General features: G+C 46.3%; 1 protein-coding gene across 5 annotated transcripts in view; it reads right to left on the reverse strand.

Moving 5' to 3' along the window:
* The window catches only part of Fry (FRY microtubule binding protein), a 392348-nt gene that overhangs the window by 239232 nt on the left and 131346 nt on the right, over positions 1-21770 (reverse strand). For 2 of the 5 annotated variants that reach the window (XM_075971612.1, XM_075971593.1), the window contains exon 1: positions 10104-10819. The exons of the other annotated variants lie outside the window; for them this stretch is intronic. In XM_075971612.1, coding sequence (XP_075827727.1) covers positions 10104-10173 — 70 coding nt within the window. In that variant the 5' untranslated portion in view covers positions 10174-10819. Of the gene's footprint in view, positions 1-10103; positions 10820-21770 lie in introns of those variants that run through there. 5 annotated transcript variants of the gene reach the window in all.

Consider the following 21770-nt stretch of genomic DNA (forward strand, 5'->3'; position numbering starts at 1 on the left):
GCCTGGTGGTACAGCAAGCGTCAACCAACCTGACTCAAAATGCCACCACCCACACAAACCAAGAAACAAAACATAGAAGTGGAACTTGGTGATTTCAGGAATCAGAAGGCAGCGGCAGGAGGATTGCCACTACACAGTTTGTGTCGTGAGTTTTAAGTCAATCAGAGAGGGTTACATAGCAAGATGCTGCCAGAACAAAGGAAGAAAAAAAAGGGGGGACCACAAATAAATACACAAATAAAACAAAGGTGATTTCTTTCCCCAATGTTTTAGTGTTAGAAACGCCTATCTGAAATGCTTCCACATCTAATAAAATCTAGGCAAGTGTTCCTTTTGGGTCCATTATAAAGAACTTCTACTTCTTCTCCTTTAGCCATTCTGCTAGGAAAAATATTTCAGAATGTTCTTATAAAATCAGCTCTGTAAACACCAGGCTTCCTTCCAAATGTCCTCTGCAGCAGAGGATGTAAAATATACAAAGCTAGCATCACCGGACTTATCAGACAAGTCCTCCAAAATGACGCTCTCCAAGACCTGCTCTGCACACGGTCTCTGAATGGGGGGACAATTCTCCCCGTTTCTGAAAGCCAAGGGGACTTCGGCATGAACACACCTAAATCCCGGTGCGGTGCATCTGTGATGCTGCAGAATAGTGGACGCCTCCTACATGTGACGATTAATAAAGAGGTATCGAATAGTGCTTGCCCTGTATGTCTCGCACTGTGAAACAGCGGGACACATCAGTGTGACACCCAAGAACTCAAGCTTGAATAGAAAGTTTGGTGGTGCAATCAAGTAAACAGATGTTCCCATATAAAAGACCAGAAAGGAATACCAGAAAAGGCCATGCCCATTGCTTTTCCAAGCCTTCGAGCGGCAACCTTCCAGCCTAAGTGACTCGGGCAGACAGATAGCTCAGTGATGAAGGGCGGTGGTTTCAGGTTTGATTCTTGGCATCCTCAAAGCAGCTTGCAATCATCTGTAACTCTAGCTCCAGCGGATCTGGCGCCACCTCTGACTGCCTCAGGTACTGTGTGCATATGGTGTTTATACATACATGCAGGCAAACACTCACACACACAAAATAAAAGTAGGTAATTCTGAGGTGTGGGGGCAAGACACTCTTCTTATCCATATACCCTACCACTCCCGGATGAAGTAATATGCTTAAATAAATGGAAATAAATAAATTGTTGAATGGGATCTATGAAGTAAGAGAGAGTAGGAAGCAAAATGAGGTTGGCCTAAGAACTTGCTCCACCAATGCCACCCACATTTCCAGGAAATGGTTGCTTGATATTTTGTACTGGGGCAATGTACTCGTATTGGTTAGTTACACCACAGCAATGATTATGGAAAATTATAGAAGTTTCAGAGTTCAGAAAAGAAAGTTATCCCAGAAGAAATAAATAAATTAGTGCCTTACAGAAATAAAAAAATAAAGTTAATAAATCCAGAAAATCTTAATACATTTATTAAAAGTCAGATTTACATCTGAGCTACCTTTTTGTTTTTGTTTTTCGAGACAGGGTTTCACTGTGTAGTCCTGGCTGTCATGGTACTTGCTCTGTAGACCAGGCTAGCCTTGAACTCACAAAGATCCACCTGCCTCTGACTCCAGAGTTCTGGGATTAAAGGCATGTGCCACCAGGGCCTGGCTCCTCTGAACTAATTAGGTGACAGATATCAACTTACATTGCATTAAAAAAATTTTAATTCATTTTTTTATGTGTATGGATGCTTTACTTACATATATGCCTATGCATCTTTTGCATGCCTGGAGCTCAGGGAAGCCAGAGAAGAGAATGTGAAATCTTACGTAACTGGAGCTACATGGTTATGAGTCATCAAGTGGTGCTGGGAATGGAACCCTGGTCCTCTGAAAGAGCAGCCAGTTCCTCTAATCACTGAGCCATCTCTCCAACCCTACACCACATTTTTAAAGTCTTAATCAAAGATAAGTACTTAACTAAGGACATTATTTATTCATGTAAATCTGACCTGAAAAAAGTTACAACATATATCTTAATGATCCATATGAATATCTCCTAAGACAGAAATAACTCAGGAAGGACTAAACATCATCATCCAGTCACTGGAAAGAGGCTGGGTTGCTCATAATCAGTTCATTGAAACAGGCAAGGTACCTGTAGATGACACTGGGGGTCTCACAAACGCAGAGCTTTGAACCAGCCTCACCGGCTCCCTCCCACATCTGAGTCCACCTCACAATGAATATTGCAGAAGGCCGAAAAATGTAGAACGCCACTAATACAACGACCAGGACCTTTGCAATCTTTCAGTTCCGTAAACCGTATCCCAAAGTAAGTAACAAGTCACGGGTATTCAAACGACTGGAAACGGCGTCCTTCAGAGGGTACGTCTCGTAATTTGGAGCATCCTAACCCCGGCAATTTTCTCAAATATTCTGGGCTGATTCCCAACCTATAAAATTATCCAGGTCACGTTTCTCTACTGCCTCTCAGACCAGCATTTTAATTCCTTTTGTTTCCTTAAGATTTCTTTATTTTATTTGTATGAGTATTTTTCCTGAATGTATATCTATGCGGGCCTAGTGCCCCAGAGGTCAGAAGAAAATGGGAACATTCTTCCTCACCTCAATACTAATGCCAACTAGCAGTCTACCATGGTTTCTAAAAAGAAATAAACCCCACCAAAAAAACCCTCAGTAATAGAAGCAAAAAAACCACTCTAAAAGAAGCTAAAAGTATACACATGTTTTTATTTAATTCATTTAACTGGAGCTCTATTTTTCATCTATCTATCATCTATTTATCTATCCATTTATTTATGTTACCTATCATCTATCTAGCTCATCTATTTATCTATCAATCTATTATCTATCTATATAACTATGCATCTATCTTATCTATCAATCTATCATCTATCTATATATCTATGCATCTATCTATCTTCTATCATCTATCATCTATCTTATCTATTACCTATCATCTATTATCTATCTATCTATCTATCTATCTATCTATCATCTATCTATCATCTATCTATCATCTATCTATCATCTATCTGTCTACTATCTGTTTGAGCAGGAGCTCAAATCCAGGGTCTCACAAAAGCCAGCTAGACACTATACTACTAAGTTACAGTCCCAGCTGTGGAGCCACCTAAGTATTGACATACACTTTTCAGAATAGGAACAAGTCAACCAAAAAGAAGTAATCTGTCTGGCAGTGGTGGCACACACCTTTAATTCCAACACTCCGGAGACAGAAGCAGGGAGATCTCTAAGTTCAAGGTCAGCATGGTCTACAGAGAAAGTTTTGGGACAATCAAGGCTACACAGAGAAACCCTCTCTTGAAACACCAAAATAAATAAATAAGCAAATAAACTTATTATATGTGCATGTTTTTGATGGGGGGCGGGGGTAGACTGCCCTATAGTGCTTGAAAACCAAATGGAGAACACTCGTAGAACTTAGGGCTTTCAAGAGGCTTCTCCTAGAGAAGGTTCTTCATAGCAAGAAGAGAAAACAGGTGTGTGTGTGTGTGTGTGTGTGTGTGTGTGTGTGAGAGAGAGAGAGAGAGAGAGAGAGAGAGAGAGAGAGAGAGAGAGATCAATCCATTGCATACATTTAAGCACCCAGGAAGGGAGGGGAATGGTATGCCTGAGGCTAAGAACTGGCAGAAGTATTAACCGATAAAAATTTAAATAGCTATAAAACACCAAGTTCCCAACAGTGCTCTTGCTCCTTTGATCCTACCGGCAAGTAGAAAAACAATACAGGGGCTGAAGAGACTGCTATCAGTTTAGAGCACTGGCTGCTCTTCCAGAGGACCAGGGTCAGAGTCCCAGCACCCACAGGGCCATTCCTGTCTTTCTGAACTCCAGTTCCAGGGGATTCAATACCCTCTTTAGGCTTCCACAGGCACCAGGTACACAAGTGATGTGCACACATATTTGCAGGCAAAACACTCATATAAAAATAAAAATACTCGGGGCTGGAGAGATGGCTCAGTGGTTAAGAGCATTGCCTGCTCTTCCAGAGGTTCTGAGTTCAATTCCCAGCAACCACATGGTGGCTCACAACCATCTGAAATGAGGTCTGGTGCCTTCTTCTGGCCTGCAGACATACATAAAGATAGACTATTGTATACATAATAAATAAATATTTAAAAAAATAAAAATACTCTAAAATAAACAAACAAAACAATGTAATCAATGTTTCAGTGTTGGGGAAGGGGTGGATGGCTCTTACGGATCTCCTGGTTTTGAACCAACAAATCACTTTCTCAAGTTTCAATCCTCCCTGCCCCCATTTATAAAATGTAGATAATATTTAGCCCATAGGGTTATTAGAAAGAACAACAACAACAAAACAATCATCTGGGCCCTTTTGCCAAAAAGAGTCTCAGATGGCAGTATTCCTGCGTCATTATTAACTTCCAGTCTCCAAAGTGTCCCCGTTTTGGCTGAATAATGATGTGACTGTCCTATATATAAGTCATTGAGCAGAGTATTCAACACAGAATGGCAGAGTCTATTATTCTGGGACTGGGACTGCCCAGGCAGAGTCTGCCTTGATGTTACTGGGTCGTGCATATAAATTCAAAACAAACAAATACCAATAACTAACGTAGAAACTGAGGGTTTGGGCACCAGATGTATAAGGTGAGGATATGACCTCTCCGGGGTGTGACTGAGGGGAATGTTTTTACTGTAGATATGAGGAAGAACTGCCACGGGCATCTGGAAGAGTCCAGAGCTGATAGAGTGACCTGAACGTGGTGGGCAGACGGGACTTGGTCAAGAGAAGTGGGGGGTGGGGGTGGACAAGAAAGAAAGACAAAGAAAGTGGACAAAGGAGAGGGCCAGAGAGGGGGCCAAGGGAGCGGACAGCTGAAAAAGCAGGGGTCTAGGGGAGGGAGAAGCTGGGGAGGGGAGCCGTGAGCTGGAGAAGTTTAGGGAGGGGCTGAGTTAGAAGAGCTGAGAGGAGCCAGGGTGCCAACATGAACTCTGTAACAGCACCTGTGATGCTGAGGAGCCTGGAGGCCAGCATGCACTTTGGCATGCTAGCAGACCTCACAGATAGCCCCAAGTTTCCTTTGGACCTGCCAACTACCACCTCCAATTTGTCTCAACAACAAACACAGCAACAGACTCCTTTCTGCCTGGAAAACATGGATGCCGGGGTGGGATATTGTTTCTCATGAAGTGACAGGTGGTGGCCTCTGTGAGTATGCCATCATCATACAGCTATGAGCTACAGGGACAGGGATGCAGCAACCTCTCCCCCGCTAAATGCAGACAACAGTGCTTGGTCATTGGGGTGCAGCTCAGTGGTGGAGCACATGCTCAGCTTGCATGAAACCCTGAGTTCTAATCCCAGAGACAGCACACACAAATCACATACACACACCACACATCATACACACACAGCATCAAACACACAGCACCATATACACACCATGCACACCACACACACCATACACACACACCACATACACACACACCACACACATACCACACATACCATACACACCATATACATACATATAACACCACACACACACCCCATACACATACACACAAACCACACACACCACATACATACACATACCACACATACCATACACACCATATACATACATATAACACCACACACACCCCATACACATACACACAAACCACACACACCACATACATACACACACCACACATACCATACACACCATATAAACACCACACACATACAAAACCACACACACACACCCCACACACATACACACAAACCACACACATCCCAAAATCTGTCTATATTTGAACTGTACCTATTGATAGGTTTGGACAACTTAATTTTCCACATCTTTAAACCAATTTTATTAAAGGTCTTTCCCATAGTGCCCTTGAGGTTCACCAGCCATATACCTAACCATCATCAGTAAGCAGAGCTTCACAACCAATTCATAGTTGCCTGGGATTTATTGGCCCAACAACCAGCATCAAGCCAGCATTTCTGGCTGAATATCGTCTCCTTTCTCTCTCTCTCTCTCTCTCTCTCTCTCTCTCTCTCTCTCTCTCTCTCTCTCTCCATTCTCTCTTTCAGAATAGGTCTCACACAGATGAGGACAACCTTGAACTCTCTGCCTCCGCAGTGATGGGATTACAAGCTCGAGTCACCACACTTACCAAGTGACTTATTTCACCACAACTTGTCAGAACCTGGACTCTGGTTCTGTTGGTGCACATGAGTTTCATTAGAACAACATTAGCCATTTTCTGGTGCATACCAATCCCTATGCAATGAGGTCATTCAGTTTTTCCAGAGCAGGTCATTGTGTGGGGAAGTCTAAGGAGTTTATGAACATAAAGACGCCGTCCTCAGTAAGTAGCGGGACTGGCCCGAGACCACAGGAAGGGTGTACGCTCTGGAAAGGACACGGTGATTCTGAACGCGCTTCCCTCGTCTCACTGGGCCAGTGTTCGCTGGGAGTCCTGGGGTGATGAGCAGCACAAGGAAGCCATTTAGACTTTCCAGACGGACGGTGAGGTCCACACACTCACTCTCTCTGTGTAAACTCTCCTACCCTGCGATGCAGCTTGAAGCTAACCATTTCAGACTTCTGGAGCTGTCCTAAAGGCTAAAGCAACTTCCTGCCACAGGGACACTCCCAGGCAGCCACCTCCACATGGCTGAAAAGCACACATTTAAGGAAAGCAGGAGCAGCTGACAGTTGTTGAGATAGAAAAAAAGGGGTAAAGTTTAAAAGTCAGTCCTAGCTGTCATCTCTGCATAGTGTTTCCTTGCCCAGGGGTGAAGTAGGTGTTGACTAGACTATTCATAAACTAACCCACTCAGGATGCCAAGGGAGGGAAATGATCTAAAAGCCACATTTTACGTAGGTTCAGAAGGCAGATAAGCATCAGAATACATTTGTATTATTTTAGCATTTAGCAAACATTTACAGTATGTTAGATGCCACCCCAGTGCTCCGCCTCTGAACACCCCATGCCTAGGAGGTACCCATTACTTTTGCTTCCTTTTTGCCGATGAGGAAACACAGTCAGTGGCTGATCCAAGGCCACACAAGCACAGGGCTTGGAAGACTGGCAGCAAGCCCCTCTGGCTCTGGGGCTTGTAGTGGGAGCCTGCCAGATGATGGGGGTGGAGATGTGAACAGCCAGGGATGTGGGAACAAGTTACTGGACTGCAGGAGACAGGAAAACAAGGAGAGAGAAGTCAGAGGATGGGCGCAGAGGGCCTTAGGGGAGGCCAGGGAAGATACTGCCCAGGGGGAGATGGGGAGCAGAGTTTGATATTAGAAGACCAGTGGATAATCCCGGTGAAGCCGAGAAGCCCATGGGTGGCCAGGGTCATGGACACCCGGGGACACAGATGATCAGGTACGGAAGGCCTGGATACAAGTAAAGGGAACATCAGGACACTTGTACAAGCAGGTTAAGGAAAAGCTACCAGTGATGTCTATATAAGGACTGCGGGACAGCAGGGCCACTCCAAGTCCCAGCCTCATTCAAACCAAAGGGCAGCTGGACAGGGTGGGTGTGGTGTGTTGTGCCCAGTAAGAAGAACGTGTCAAGGCCACCAGGTGGAAACTAATTCATCTCGCCAGGCAGCAACAAGTGCGCTTCATTGGCTTCTGAATCCCTCTGATGAGACAAAGATATATATATATATATATATATATATATATATATATATATATATATAATGACATTTCGTCCCACAACGCGCCCTTTCTCTACCAAACGGAAACCTTAACCTGTGAGTGTTTATGATGTCATCGTTCCCTTTCCTACTGCCCAGTAAAGCAGTCAGCTGTAGCTACAGAATTCGTTTCATTGCTTTTTAATTGCTGCACTTGTGTAAATAAGCACCACCATCTCATTAGGGGACTGGCTCTCCACTCAGGTATGTGGGCGGGCATCCTCGCCTTTCCAACCTGGGAAGCCGGGCGTGCGCAAGCACGCGGTTAGCTGCTTGCCCTGGATGCAGCCTTTCAGGTTACACTCACAGACGAAGCCCCGAGGCTTCTGTTTTCCACTTTGTCTTTTGTACAGGCAAATTCCTCTCTCTCTTTGCTCCTGGAAACACGTAAAACTTAGAGATGAGAGCCATACCAGGCTGTGTGCAGCTAAGTGTTGCAACCAGCACTAACGTAGTTCCCGTTCCTCTCTTAAGACCGGAGTCTAAACCATCCAGACCCGCCCGACCCCCAAGAACTTCATCGTCCTGAAATAAAGGAATTAGGACACACAGACAGACAGAGCAGTGTTGTGTCCATCGCCTCCGCACACCCCGCAGCCTGGCATGAAGTGGGGAACTCAGCACATCTTTGCTGAATGCACTGGGAGGAACCGGAATGTGACACAGATACTCTCAAAGTTGAGATGAACCATCATTTCGAACCATTTCCTGGTGTGGGGATGTAAGGATAAACAAGGAGTTTAAGGAAATGAAGCAGTTATCTACTTTGTCTGGAGGCATCTGAAGATGGACAAGGGGCTGTAAAGAAATCCCATCAGCCGTTGGCCCAGCATAATTTCCCCTCAAAAGGCTTGACAAAAACTGGTAGAAGGAAACAGGGTTTGGGATAACCAAACAGAGCTTAAAATCCACATACGGATGTCAAACTTGTTAGGTATTTTTGTTTGTTTGTTTTTTGGTTTGGTTTTTTTTTTCTATCGAGACAAACTGCTCTCTTTAGTGCCCAGGATGTCAAATTCTTTTCACCAATCAAAGGGTAGACAGACAAAGGAAGATTCCTCTCTGAGCATGGAGTATATAAAAAATGAACCCAAGTTAAATGATTTATGGCCTCAACAAAGCAGCAGTATCGCTCCCAAACGTCCCCCCTCCTTGTAAAGAAACAGTCCAGACAAGCCCCGAGTGCACAGTGGGGCTCAGTGACCCGGGAAAAATGGCTTCTGTGGATATCATTCAGAGATGCACCCCCAAATATCTCCAAGCAGGCACTCCACGCTTCTCCAAACAATCCAGCCCAATTCCCCTGCCTAGGTTTGTTTACATAAAAACAATTTTTAGCTACAGGTCATGAGTGGTGGAGACATGTGCCACCCTTCCCGAGTCCAGGCGGGTTAATGAATATATACCTAAGAAAATACAGAAAATAATTTTTAGAAACAAATTTTTATTCTGAAACAGCCAAGCACCTGATAAGACTCAGCAGTCTCTTTTGTACAAAATAAGCCCAAATCTGATACTGGGGCATACTTGGCTTTGAAACTGCGCAGAAAAACACAAAGTACTTCTGAGCACCCGAAGGCCTCATCCTGATTTCAACCCAGACCCAGAAGGGCTTGGAGGTTGTCCTTTTGAAAGAGTGGATCGTTTTTTTTTTTAAGTATATAGGTCAGAAACGCCACTTCGGAACCCTGGCATTCTCATAGCCTAAGGAGCCATTTGGGTCAGAATGGCACTTGTTTACTTTCAGAGATGCATGCTTGGACCAGAGCAACTGAGATCTCTAAAAATGCAAACGGTAAATAGCATCCTGAGCATCATCCACCAGGACCGGAGGAAGAGCAAATGGACCTGCAAATGACGCTGAGCCTAGCAAAGATGAGTCTTAGGTTTTGGACTCGGAAGCAGTTGCCTCTCTTCAGACAATACCCCAATAAAACAATTCCAAAGTACTTGCCACCCTGCCACACCCCTCCGATTAAACTGCACTTCACAGATATCTAGATAAAGCCTGACCAAACCGAATAAACACCAGGCAGGCAATGCAGCCTGGAATGCCCAGCCTGCTGCCCTCCCCAGAGTCTGACCTGCCCTACCTCTAGAAATTTTAAGGAAACAAAATCTACTGTAATTCTATTGCAGCCTTCAAAGTTGAACAAGGTTAGCTCAGACTCTGACGTTCTGACTTTCACAGCAGATGGAAGGAGAGAGAGAGAGAGAGAGAGAGAGAGAGAGAGAGAGAGAGAGAGAGAGAGAGAGAGAGAGAGAGAGAGAGAAGGGGAGAGAGAGAAAGAGAAACTTCCTCAGCTTACAAACATGTGTCCAGTTCGGATCTGAGTTCTCTAACCTCAGCAGCATCCAGAAAACAAAATAACAAAAAGCTTATGTTCTATTACTCACTGTTACTCCAGGATTTCAGTAAATATTTGATACTGATTTCAAAGAAGCCGGAATCCTGCTGGCTGGCCATGTCTGCCGCATACAAAGAGGACTGGAAGCTGCTGTTGGAGGAGCAGGTACCGGGCGTGGAGATGTGCCTGTCACAGGTTAGTGATGTAAGCGAGGGTCAGAAGCAAAGCGGCAGGCTCCTCATTTAAAGGACACAGGGAGCGGGATGCACAGCCTCTCCTCCTCTTCCTCCTCCTCTGGGGACCAGGGCTGGCTTCTTATTTGCTGGGTGCTGATCTCCCTTGCAAGCCTTCCGAGGCAGAGGCCTCAGCGGCTTCATTTCAGAGCTAACATGAGCAGCAATGCCTGCTGCCTGCCTCCGGCCGCCCACATGCTCAGCCACAGCCAGGTACGGTAGCAAGGAGGCCCCACCTGCACGGATATCTGCTATACCTACCGGGCGACGGCTTCTGGGCTTCCTGGCTGCCCAGCCGGCAGCCCCCTGATGAGGGATGGGCTGAAGCCCCGCCCCCAGCCCCTGCCTTTTTCAACCTGAGCTCCCACCCAGCCTCCACCTCGCAGCCCCAGGGATAGGGACAAGAAATTTGCCAGCTGCCTGGTGCGGGGCTCCTCAGTGCAGAAAGGTTGGCAGGCAGCGGCCCGGGTGTGCTCGGGCTGCGATTTCCCCTTGTGTCTGTCCCTGAAAATACTCAACTGCGGCACTCTGCGGTAAGACAGCTGCACCCTTGCATTTGGATGCAGTAGCGTTTGGGGAGGGGTGTGTGTGTGTGGGGGGGAGTCCGTCAGCCTTGCTGCAACCGAGAAGCCAGACGTCTGCTGGCCTTTCCTTCCTCCTCTACGATGAGCAGACGGGCATCTGCATTTTGTGCAATGCAGGCTTTTCTGAGGGGTACCTGAGCCCCAACGCATGCGCCAGAAGGGAAAGTACACAAGTTTAATCGGCTTGTCTGTGGAACGCCCGGATTCCTCCATGGACCGGGTTCTTCGTGTTGTCATTTCTAAGAATCATACAGCCCAATACACTTTATTTCACAAGCATGAAGAAGCTAGGACTCAAAGGCAATAGGCTCCTGCCTTCTCCTTTATGAATTCTTGATATCATGTGCCCTGGTTCCAGTCGGCTTTGTTTCGCGTTATTATTACACTAGATGGGAGGATTAAATAAGAGTATTGTATTTTAATAATGACTGGCTATGCTCTATCAGGGTGACGTTTGACAAGTCATCTTGCAAACCACTGTGCCCTCCTCTCCCCAGTACATTTATGATTGAGAGGTTCCAATTATAAATTATGGATATGTAATAATGATTTAATCCTCATCACAAATGTGCAGACTCCACCCCCCAGCCCAACGCAACAAGGCTTCCTAGTTTACTAACTCATTTGGGAAATGAAAGATGATAATATAATTTCTATGTTTTAGGCAAAGAACTTTCCAAATCAAACTAAGTAACACTTCTAGGAATGATCTAGTTTATCAGCACATTTGCAAACTCTGTGGGAAGGTGGGCACTGAATCACTCAATCCTAGCTCAACTTGCTGGGAGGGCTTTGGCCTCCTGAAGTCAGTCCTCAGGCTGGGGTCTTTCTGATTCAGATGCATACTTTGGGGATGAGCTCATTTTCCTTTATCAGAGTCCCTGAGAACGTAGGGGTTCTATGTAAAATAGGATCAGAAGGTTTTCTATGAGTAACTGGGTTGGTACTTTCGCCATCTAATGAACTGGCCTCAGGGGTACTGAGTAAATGCTACCATGGATCTTGGGCCCCCGTTCCCACCTGGCACCCACTCCCTTGCTTAGCCTTTGTTCTTCATCTATATGGTGGGCATAACCAATGCATCCACTTCCTGTGCTTTTTGGAGAGAGTAAATAGCCTTATGAGAAAAGTTCAACCCAGTAGCTTGACCTAGTATCCTTTCCCATGTTTTACTTACTGAACTAATTTATTATTTTATTCATTGCGTTTATTATGCTGAACTCACGTTTTTTCTGAGGTAAAAGTATTTCTGTGAACTAGAAGGTATATTATTTTTGAATACCAAGAGTAATTATTGGGGGACAGTAGGTTGGAGTTGTAATAAGCACGCACACTCTTCTTTATTGCCACTCTAGATATTTGTTTGCTTGTTTGTTTTTGAGACAGGGTCTCTCTCTGTCTCCCTGGCTGTCCTGGAACTCACTCTGTAGACCTGGCTGGCCTCGAACTCACAGAGATCCACCTGCCTCTCCCTCCTGAGTGCTGAGATTATAGGCATGTGTGACCACATCCAGCCTTAAACATATACACTTTTAAAATCTTAGTTTGGGACTTGAGAGATGGCCAAGTTATTCTTCCGGAGGACTCAGGTACAGTCCCCAGTCCTCACATGGCAATTCACAACCATCTGTTACTTGGGTTTCTGGGGAGCAGTGCCCTCCTTTGATTTCCACGGGTACTGCATGCGTGGTGTACAGATAAGCATGCAGGCAAAACACTGAGTGCACATAAAGTAAGAATGAATAAATTCTTTAGAAAAATCCCAACTGATTTTTGAAAAAGCTTTCAGGGATTCTATGAACATACTACCTAGTCAAGAATTCCACTCATCTACATTTCAAAGGGAACCATGATTAAAAAAAAAAACAAAGCTATTTAGAAAAAGAAAATTAATAGCATTTAGTTTTCCCTGTGAAAAGTGAATTGGCTGTCTTGTATCAGGCCCCAATCATTTATCTTACTACCTTTAAAGAGGATATATATCAGCCTGGAGGGATGGCTCAGCAGTTAAGAGCTCTGACTGCTTGCTCTTCTAGAGGACCCAGGTTTCATTGCCAGCACCCACATGGCTGCTCACAACTCTGTAACTCTAGTTCCAGGGACCCGACACCCTCACACAGACAAATATGCAGGCAAAACACCAGCACACATAAAATAAAAATATATACATTTTTAAAATAATAAGCTAATAAGCTAAATGAACAGAAGAGGCCTTTTGATCCAGTCAAAGGCTGGCAAATCAAAGGGAATGACACCTGCAACATGCTGGGACAAAACTGCATCCCTTTGTCACCTTTCTCTCAGGCGAATGGCTTATGAAAAAAAAAACTGTAGACGCCTAAACAAAGGCACTTTGAAGTAAAACAATAAAATCGGATCAAGTCCCTGGCTTGCTTCCTAACTTCAATTGTCATTTAAGATAACCTCCAGCCGGCTCGGCTTGCACACCCCTGAAAGTGAAGGCTCGCTCGGTGCTTAAAAGTCTCGGAGACTAGACAGTGAGCAGACACTGGAGGCTGAGAGAAAGATAAGAGGAAAAGTGGAGGGGGCCAGGAATGGTATCAAAGGCTGCTGTGGGTGGCAGAGTATGTGTGTGGGCGGGGGGGTGGAGCCCAGGAAGTAGCCTGAGACACAGGCTACATTGAAGAGACCATCTACGTTTACGGCACATAAATGCTGATCTAAAGTACACGTTTCAAAATCAGATGTAATCCTCACTTCAAACCTGCAGGACAGGGACTACGAGTAGCCCATTTTCCAGACGAGAAAACTGAGGCTTAAAGAAACATAAGGTGAAAGCCACACATCTGACACAGTTTACACCTAGTTCCCATTGTCATTGTTGTTATTAGCATCATCCCATCACTTTTAAATGTAAAGTGAGATGAGAATCAACTTCCTTAAAGAAAGTTCGGGAAGAGATGTCCAGAACCCCTGATAGCTGTTGGCCTCGCTGCCGACCACGTCCCAGGCTTTTTCCTGGATGAGGAATTGCTCCCCAGGGCCGAGAGAACGATGCCGCTATTTTTCACAGTCATCTGATACACTGTACAGGTTGTGTCTCTGCAGGGACTCATGAACCCGAGTGGAGGTCGGATGCCTGCAGAGAAAATCCAGCCTGACTCTGCTCACCGTGTCGAGGGTAGAAAGGGCTTGTTCTGCTGCAGGACGGTGTCAGCCGAGGACAAGACACAGGTGTGGGCAGGTGGGAGTGCTGGGTGGCACAGAAGGGACCAGTACTCCGTTTTATGAGAAGGGAGTGATCAACGTGTCCCCAGGGTCCCCTTACTGACTGACAGTGCAGGATGGGGGAGGTAGAGGGCACTTGGACAAAATCTCAGACTCGATGCCACTTGCCTTTCTTCCGCCATTGTCCTTGTTACAGCCGCCATCTGCTTCCCTCCCCCCCCCCCCCCGCAAAAGCTGTGTCTCCCAGCACACAGTCCTCACGCAGCAAACACACTAGTGGCTAAGTGAACACACTCCTCGTACCTAATGCAGGTTACCTGCTACCTCTAGAGGAAGATGTGTTAACAGAAGCATAGTCAGGGGCCAGCGAGACAGTTCTGCTGGTCAAGGTGACTGCCACCAAGACTGATGGCCTGAGTTTATCCCTGGGACCCACAAGGTGGAAGGAGAGATCCAAGTCTGCTGATTTACACACACACACACACACACAAATAAATAAATGTAACAAAAGCATAGTGAGTTTATATTTAATTCATATTTTATTTATGCGTTCCTAGCATTTTGAACAATGCTGTAGTCCCATTACTTAAGGCTAAAATGTGTGGTCTTAAAAAAAAAAGTAGACCAGGGGCTGAAGAGATGGCTCAGTGGTTAAGAGCACTGACTGCTCTTCCAGAGGACCTGAGTTCAATTCCCAGCAACCACATGGTGGCTCACAACCTTCTGTAATGAGATCTGACACCTTCTTCTGGTGTGCAGGCATACATGGAGGCAGAATGTTGTATACATAATAAATAAATCTTAAAAAAATAATGAAACATGACATTTAAAAAAAAAGGTAGACCAGTAGAACAAAGTGAGGCCATCTGGATGCTTGCCTTCCTCGGAAACCATTCCCAGTGGTTTCCAAGCATCTGGCGGAGTTGATTGCGTTGGGGTAGAATGTGTCACCTTTCCCTGTGGACAGGTGAGTACCACGTGCTGTCACCGTCACAGAGTCAGACAGAGGAGCGATGCTTTGCAAGCAACAAATACACAAAAGCGGCTTTATCAAAAGTTGTTCAGCGGTGTCAAACGCCAAGGAGTCTGATGCATGCTGTAGTCCCATGACCATACATCATGTAATAACTGCTCTGAGGGGCCAGCACCACGGCTCAGTAAGAATGCTTGCCACTAAGCCTGGTAACCCGAGATCCAACCCAGAACCCACATGGTGGAAGGAAAGACTCAACTCCTGTAAGCTGATGCCTGACCTCCAAACATATCCACATAGGTCAATAAGTAAATGTATTTTAAAAAAAGAAAAAAAAAAGATCTGTTCTCATGAGGGCAGTGGTGGGGACATACACCTTTAATCCCAGCACTCAGGAGGCAAAGGCAGATCTTCACGTTCAAGGCCAGCGTGGCCTACAGAGTGAGTTCCATAATTCCAGCTAGGGATATACATAGAAACCCTGTCTTGAAGAACAAACAAACAAACAACAACGACAACAACAAAATCTGTTTTGAGGAAAATTAAGCATCACCTAGATTGAGTTAAAATAGCATGAGCTGATCTCAGTGATGACAAGGACCGATTTCCTTGCCCAGCCCCCCATCATTTTGCAGTGCTGGGGATCAAACTCAGGGCCTTGGACTTCTCAGGCACGGGTTCCACAACTGAGCCATATGCCCACACTGTCATTTTTCTTTACGTGGGGGGAAAGAAAAAGAAGCCTCATAAAGAGACAGCCCGAGAATCAAGTGTTGGAATAACTGAAAAACTTTGCTCTGACCCATTTTAAATGAAGTGTGGCTGATCTCTTCGAGTTAAGAGACTTTAACTAGGGGAGTCTTGCGCACAAACATCTCAGGACACTACAGGGTCTGCGTCAGGAGTGGGGACCCGCTCCTTAACACCCCCACTGTCAGACACAAAGCCACTCAGAACGCGCTCTGTGAGTGTTGGAAACACTACGAATAATTTTCCCCCAACGGATTGAAATACATTTAACTTTTCTGAATGCAAGGGAATTTCATTAAGGCAGAGTTTGCTGTTGAGTAGATTCCGACACAAACAAGGAAAATCATGTTTCCTAAAATGGTTTTCATTTTTAAAATAGCAGCAGAGCCCAGTTTTAAATCCCTCTTTACCCAGCTCCTCTGCAAAGGAGTTTTATAAGGAAACAGGCACCAGGACAAGTGAGCTCACATGGGGCACAGGGAAGTCTCTCTATGCATAAGGCAATAAAAGACCCTGAGAAATGACAGCAGGAAGTGAGGGAAACCGTGATCCATCTCACTTCCTGTGGGCACAGGGACCAGCCCTCCATATACCCGTGTTACCCAAGGTGACAAGTGACGATTATTGAACACCTAACAGCCTCAGGCTACATTGTATCACAAAGACAAAGCTGAACCAGAGACAGCCTGCTGGGCACCTCTTGGACTGGCCTAGAAATAGCAAGAAAGTAAACAGGACCTCTGGTCCCAGGTTGCCTCAGGCTTCCATCCTGAGAAAGGAGAACTGGGCCTCTCCACAGACTCTGCTGCAGATACTGAATTGTGACTTTAAAAATATCCAAAATGTATGCATTAGAAAGAGGGGGTGAGGCCCCATACGCCAAAGCGGAGTCTGCGCTGGGTACCCATCAGTGTGCTGTCAGCAAAGCCGCCGAGCGTTTCCTCCCCTCGGTGATCTTGTCTGTCAACTACAGCAGCTCACATGGTCCTGCTGGTCAGTGAGCACAGTGTCAGGCGCAAAACGTCAATGGAAGCCTACAGTCAGAGGAGGAGAAGCTGGAGAAAGGGGTGCTGCCTGCAACAGAGGGAGGGACCCCTGCCCCTGCCATCCCTGATTGCTACTAAAGTAACTGTGTATACCAACCTACACCTATGTATATGTAGCCGTTTATTTTAAAAGATTTTAATATATATATATGCATGTATGTATTTTGTCTGCATATATGTGTATACATGAGCACTATGTGCATCTGGTATCCAAGGAGGCCAGGAAAGGGCATGGATCCCTCTGGAACTATAGTTACAGATGGTTGTGAGCCACCATGTGGATGCTGGGAAGCAAACTTTTGACAAAGCAGCCAGTCTCTGCAGTCCCTAGATTGGTCTACAAACTTACTACTTCTGGCAGTTTAAATGAAAACATGTCCCCCATGGACTCGGGTATTTGAGCACTGGGTTCCCAGCCGGTGCTCTTTAGGGAGGCTATGGAGCCTTTGGGAGGTGCAGCATTGCTGGCGGAAGTACAACACTGGTGGGGTCTTTGAGTGTGGCCCGGCCCCACTTCCGGCCATTCTCTGTTACCTGCTGTGGCCTCAAATGTAATCAGCCAGCTTCCTGCTCCAGCCACCTGCTGCAGGCGTTGTCTTCACCAGCGTGGTCTCTAACCCTTTGGAACCACAAGCCTAAATAAACTGTTTCCTAAGATGTTTCTGGCCATGGTGCTTTATTACAGCGGCAGCAGAAGAGCTAATAGGAAACTTACACTTCGCTAGCCGGGCGGTGGCGGCACACGCAGAGACAGGCAGATCTCTGTGTGTTCAAGGCCAGCCTGGTCTACAAGATCTTGCTTCAGGACAGGCTCCAAAGCTACAGAGAAAACCCTGTCTCGAAAAACCAAAAAACAAAACAAAACAACAACAACAAAACCCTTACACTTCGCTGTATTATAAAGCTACATGTAATTGCACGTTTACAGTACTATCAAAAAGGGCTAGAAAACCAGGGATTCACAAGGCTTACTCTGCTTCTGATTCGGACCTGGTGTTATGATCCTGGGCAGATTATTTCTCTAAAATCATCCCACTGTTTCTGTGCACAGGCGGACATTTGAGTTTTCCATATTTGGGGGTGGGGGGTAGGAACGAACAAGAGGAAAACCGCGCTTTGGGTGATAAATTTCACTACTTAATTTCTGGCAACAAGTCCACATTCTTGATCCGTTTTGGATAAGGCAGGCGTTCAAGGTATCCGTGAAGGCACACACTGGTTGGTTGACAGGAGAAGCTGGCCCTAGCATTGCAAAATTGGGGGTGGTGATAAGAAAGATAAATAAATATTGAAGCAAGTGAGTGGGTACCATGAAATGAACAAGGTGAGAAATGAGAGCACTCTCTTCGGCTTAGAAGATGCGATAGAACCAGATATCAAGGAATCCCAATAAACCCAGGGCAGGTAGAAACAGCTAAGGCCAGGTTATCCTCGTGGAGCTTAAGGACAGTGGGGCTAACGGAACTGAAGGTACAGACAGTAGCATGTCCCCTGGGACTAACCCTTTGAAGAGCTGCATCAACTGCTCTGCGCATGCTGACGTTATCTTCAGAGTCTCCCCAAAGGCCACCTGTACATGAAGCTTCCTGGTGCTGAACTCCAGACCCTGCCTTTTAGAACAGGGGTGTGGAACTGGAGGAGAACAGGTCTCAGAAGCTCACACGTCAGTGTCTCCACTGGAGACAGGGTTCAGATGTTGGAGAGTGTATGCTGCTGAGAAGCAGCTCTGTAGGACCGAGAGTCTCCAAAGGCCTGTTTTCAGAAAGGGTGGGACATCGCCAACCTCTGTGAGTAACAGTCCGGGCTTTGTGTAGGAGGGTGGGGCCGCCAGAAACTGGACCAGGGAAGGCTGCTCAGCTCAGAGGCTGGTGGGGAGAGACGTGCCAACTGCCAAGCTTAGCGACACAGTCAGGGGAGCGGTGAGAGTAATGGGGTTTGCAGACAGACAGGCAGGCTGGGTGAGGTCACCCAGAGAAGCCCGAGGAAATGCGGGGGTGGGGGCGAGCATGATTCTAGCCCTCAGTGGCGTTAACCAGAAGAAAACTCAAGGTCATGTACAGATCCTACCCCACAAGCCACAATTATCTACCTCCATATTTAACCTCCTCCTTCTCTTCTATGAAATGCACAGAATGCTCCCCTATCTGTCCTTTACACGAAGTTGTCCCATCATCTCAAAGGAGAGTATATGGCGGGGAAGGTTTGAACTCCCAGGATGCTTAGTATGCAGATGCGGTAGAGAGCGAGCAGAGGGGCCGTTCTCTGTGATATCCTCATGAACTCCCAGGATGCAGTTTAGGGACAGACGAGGGGTGTCCTGCTCTGTAAAAGGCCATCCACCAACTCCAGGAATGTACTGGTGGTTTGTCTGAATTTCATCCAAATGTCGTTCCCGCCTCTGGATAAATACAGGATGGGAGGCAACTGCAGCTGGAGAAATACTCCACCCTGTCTCCAGATTTATTTTCCAGCTCCTTTTCTCCCCAATTAGCTCTTTGTTTCCCCTTCTGAAATTCTGTTTCGACACCAACCTTGCCTATCAGCCCTTCGCTCTGCATATCTCTCTTTAGACAATCCGTACTGTGTTCATTAAACCACCCAGGATCGAAAGACTAATGGCCAGGGTCCTGGATGTGGCCTGTGCCTGGACCTCCAGGAGGAAGATCCCACCATGAGTCTTCTCATAATGAGAGATTTATTAACACAAGGTGAGTCTGCGCCAAACACAGCAAATCCTCTCTCCATTGCCTGTTAATCTACTGCGACTAACGAGGAGACAGGAGTTGCAGAGCCACCGTAATCTTCTTTGTGAGGATACGCCAAAGAAATGGCGGCAACTTTAACGGCAATGACTGTCAGTTATGGGGGGGTACCCCTCAAACCGGCCCTGAGCCCTGGCGTGAGACCAGTGATGCCCAGTGTAGCGGCAGATGCCACCCAGAAATCAGAGCAACTACATTCAAATAGCTAAACGCAAGTGGGAAATTTCAACACGATATTTTCTTTAACTCAATATGCCACAAAATTACCATTTGAGTATGCAGCAGGTATAAAAATTATTAGCGTGACATTTTATGTTCTTCCTTAGCCTTAAATATTTGAAATACGCTGTGTATTTTACGGCACGTGTAAACCACAGTCCACAAGCACACCATTCATAAGTAGCTAGTGGATCCTTTCTCTGACAGACCAAGACTAGGTTGCTACTGCTTATGTACTATAAACCCTTGTGTGTGGGGGGAGGTGGAGTATGGGGTCTATGGATGTGTTTCTGTGCATGCATATGTGTGTGTGCATGTATGGAGGCCAGAAGTTGACATCAGAAGCTCTCCTCCACAGCCTTCCACTTAATTTTCTGAGACAGGGTCTCTCATTGAACCTGGAGTTCACTGTCTGAGCCTGCTGGCTCCACGAGCTCCAGGGATCTGTCAGTCTCTGCCCCTAGAATGTTGGAGAACCCAGATTCAGGAACTGAAGCAGAGACCATGGAAGAACACTGGTTTGAGCCCCTGACTTGCACAGCTACCTTTCTTATGTAGCCCAGGTCCACCCACCCAGAGATATAGTGCCTACAGCAGGCCTCCCACACCAATCAGCAATTAAGGAAATGGCTCACAGACATGCCCCCAGGCCAGTGTGAGGGAGGTGAGCATCTTTCTTCCCAAGTATGTCTGGGTTTGTGCCAGGTTGACAAAAACTAACAAGCATAGTCACCAATTTTATGAACTCATGTATAAGAGACACACGGAATAGGGATGGCCCCAGAGAGAGGGCAGACTGGCGGTTGCCAGGGGTTCTAGCAGGGTGGGGGGAATCTGATTCATCGGTAGGTGGCTTCCTCCTGGAAGGATGGCAATGTGTGAGAGCAGAACCAAGTGGCAGCTGTGTGGCCTTGTGAACACATGAGCTGCTGACGTGCCATGGACACGAACATGTGTGTTACTTCACCTCACTAAAGTACTTATTTCTGGGGAAAGCTGGGCTCCCCATGAGCCTGGTGCCCTTGGAGACGCTGCTCCATCTCCACCTAGTGGCAAAAACACCTTGTGTCAGGCTCCAAGACAAAGATGCCTGCCTGCCTGCCACACCGCAGGGGAGATCTAAAGCCAGGCCACGGCCCACGCCTCCAGTGGGATGTCTGTGGCATCTTCAGCGGGATGTTTATCTCACGAGGGTTGAGATATTGAACAATGGCAGCTGTCGGCTGCTCTGGCAGGAGGGCAAGGTGATTTACAGTGCTGGTCCCGGCATGGACTCAAACTCTCTGAAGCTTTCTGGGGTTGGTTTATCTGTCGGTCCAATGGGAACAAGCTTCCCCGACCACTGTATTCCTAGGCTAATAAAATACAGCCCAAGAAACACAGTCAATGCGTGTGCCTGCTTTCCTTTTCTCCTCGACGGTTAAGGACCATGAGGGCTTAGGAACCCCTCATAAGACGCTTTGGTCTTCCAAGAACAAGATGACGGGTGCTGGGGCAAAAGGACAGGGGTCGGTGTTATCTTGGGACCAAGTGGAGGAAAGAAATATCAGGCACAGGGCAGAACTCAGTTTCTTGTCTCTCCAGGAGAAATAGGAAGGTTGTGCCCCCCCCATTTCTGAATTACCGTCATGTAGGGTGATACCAGACACATGTTGGAGTCTAGAACATGCTGGCTGAGAAAATAATTACTGATATGTAATTATAAGGTGTAGTCTGTGGGGGAACCCTGAAAGAGTGCTTGTAGCGGCTTCTTTCTCAACACCCTAAATGCATGTTATACTTGTCTGGGGGTGCGACTTTCAAGTGGATTTTCCATAGATCTCCAGAAACAACAGAATGATAAACTGCCCCATATAAACCAAATGCTTAAAACAATTGCTCATCAGAAAGGAATACGCTACTATTACAATATTGGCCCAACAGATAGAGATTGCCGAAGCTAACTTTGAAATCTATAAAC

This window comes from Microtus pennsylvanicus, chromosome 1 (assembly GCF_037038515.1).
Source record: "Microtus pennsylvanicus isolate mMicPen1 chromosome 1, mMicPen1.hap1, whole genome shotgun sequence".
Taxonomy (NCBI): Eukaryota; Metazoa; Chordata; class Mammalia; order Rodentia; family Cricetidae; genus Microtus; species Microtus pennsylvanicus.